The 2,612-nt window shown below is 34.2% G+C and overlaps 1 protein-coding gene across 1 annotated transcript; it reads left to right on the plus strand.

The window, feature by feature from the left end:
* The first annotated feature begins 791 nt into the window (after window positions 1–791).
* On the plus strand, window positions 792–1,861 carry LOC133801280 (probable glutathione S-transferase). Its single transcript, XM_062239452.1, has 2 exons — window positions 792–1,168; window positions 1,418–1,861. The coding sequence occupies exons 1-2, from the start codon at window positions 857–859 to the stop codon at window positions 1,754–1,756; spliced, it is 651 nt and encodes a 216-aa protein (XP_062095436.1). The 5' UTR covers window positions 792–856; the 3' UTR covers window positions 1,757–1,861.
* The last annotated feature ends 751 nt before the right edge of the window (window positions 1,862–2,612 follow it).

A 2,612-nucleotide genomic window follows, 5' to 3' on the forward strand; every position in this document is an offset into this window, starting at 1 on the left:
AAAAAAAAGACAAAAAGATATTGTAATTAGGGCAATTAATACATTATTATTACTTTTTTTTCAGTAAGAAAACTTCTTATTTATTACACTTCCTTCACTTTTTTTGTGGCAGGGATCAAGACGACATATGTAGAACTAACAAAAAACAATTACAATAATTACAAAAGGACAAAATAGAAAAATAGCCAACAAAATAATAGAATTAGTCCGATTAAAGTTGGGAAATTACTAATTGAACCTAATTAGCCCTTTATGTATAACTCTAACAATTAATGTATTTTACATTTTTAACTCTTTATGACAAAATTACCCAAATTAAACAAACAATTAGAAACAAATCTAACTCATACCCTTTTCAACACTAAGCTTCCCATTGAAAAATCTTTCAAATCCAGCTATCTTCAACGTTATCGTCGAAGCTTCGGTTTTGTTGTCGTCTCCGCCACACCGATACATGTCCCCTAGCTGTGTCGTCATCTCCACAATTACATTTTTTTCTTTCACATGGATATAAGGTTAAAAATATGAAAAATATTAAAGAGGGATTAAAATTAGTATTACCCTATAAAATAAGGTCAATTCATGAGTTTCCTTTCTATTCCAAAGAAATAAAATAAATTTAAGGTAAAGATAAACTTGCAACTCTTCCACTATACGAATCTTTTCAAAGATTCCCAACTAAATCTATAAAAACTATTCAACCACACATTTATTATGTACAAAAATACATGAAAAATATCTTGCTGCTCAAGAAAATAGGCTACAAAACCATTATAAATAGAGGCAATAGAGAGGCCTAAACAAACACAGCTAAATATCCAAAATTTGAAGCTTTGTTAGTTAGGAATACAACAATATGGGAGATGTAGTGAAGCTTTATGGTTTTAGGGGAAGCCCTTTTAGTAACAGAGTTGATGTGGCTCTGAAACTCAAAGGTGTTGAATACAAATACTATGAAGAAGATTTGAAGAACAAGAGTGGTTCTCTCCTCAAATACAACCCAATTCACAAGAAGGTCCCTGCCTTTGTCCACAATGAAAAGCCCTTAGCAGAGTCACTTGTCATTCTTGAATACATCGACGAGACATGGAACACTCATCCCATCTTGCCTCAACACCCCTACGAAAGAGCTCAAGCCCGATTTTGGAGTCGTTTCATTGATGACAAGGTAACAGTTAATTCTTCCAAAATAATCTTTTTTTTTTTTGAGCTAGAACTTTCGTCGAACACTCTTTGATGTTCATGCGCGTATTGTAAAGTAATAGTTTTGACAGTGAATAATATGACTTTCCAAACTCGTAATAAAGCCCATATGATAAGTCACACATTCTCTTTCATTTTTTGAGCTTGAACTTTCGCCGAACACCTTATGTGCAAATTGTAATTAACAATTTGACGCTGAATATGGTTTTCTCAGGTCGTGCCAACTACATTGAAAGTGCTTTGGGTGAAGGAGGAGCGGAAAAAGGCATTAGAAGAAGTAACTGAGTATCTGGAGTCTCTAGAGAAAGAGCTGAAAGGCAAGTACTTTGGAGGAGAAAGCATTGGGATGGTGGACATTGCAGGAAACGTCATAGTCCAATGGTTTCCAGCCATACAAGAGCTTGTGGGAGTAGAGATATTGACAGAGGAAAAGTTTCCCAAGCTCTGTAAATGGAGCCATGATTTTGCCACTCACCCTGTGATTAAAGAAGCATCGCCTTCTAAAGAAGAACTCATTGCTCTCTTCAAGCCTTATTTGAACCCCACCAACTGAAAAATGATCATCATATCATGTTATCTTACTAAATAATATTGGATGTTGTTATTGTACGTTTTATATCTATCTATCTATATATTCTAAGAGGACTTTCAGAAATCATTACTAGTATTTTTATAATTAAGCTGTCAATGAGTTCCAAATCTACACTTTTCTATGTAAATTAAGGCCAACAGTAACCTCCCAAGTTTGGCTTCAGCTAGTCAATATTTCACATTCATTGTCTAACTAAATCAATCTTCGGTTTTATTATGGCTCAAATTGCTTTGGTTAAGATATAGTCTTATCTGTATTTGAACTTAGCCAATGCCAAAACTAGTTTCTGCATTGATATTGGCACGAATGAATGAATAGTGATGACTGAGCTAATATGTTGGGCATTCAAGCATGACTAAATAAACAACTTCATGTCATATGAGGAGAATCAAAACGAATATGACAAAAATTCAAATGATAGATAAAGAGTTCTTGGGCAGAGATGAACAACTAAACCAAAAGTCCAAATAAAAAAGAAAAAAAAAACAAATGGGTTTTACTTTAGAAAGTATGAAGCAAGAGAATTAGGCAAAACATGAAATATTTAAAAATATCTTACAAATGCCCGAATCAAATGCCCTCACTATGTTTTGTCTCAAATTCCCGGTTGACGAAATCAACTTGTGGGGCATATTTTTCATGTGGTTAAGCTTTGACAAAAACAAATGGTGGGTATTGTAGTGGACAAAATCTGTGTCCATGTTAAAAAGTCCAACAAGTCAGTCAGACTAGCTAGCCAGATCCAATAAGCCAACCAGACTAGAGAGTCATGCCAAACCCAACATAAACGAGCTCACATATACTGAATGAACAACAC

The sequence above is a fragment of the Humulus lupulus genome, chromosome 9 (genome assembly GCF_963169125.1).
Source record: "Humulus lupulus chromosome 9, drHumLupu1.1, whole genome shotgun sequence".
NCBI lineage: Eukaryota > Viridiplantae > Streptophyta > Magnoliopsida > Rosales > Cannabaceae > Humulus > Humulus lupulus.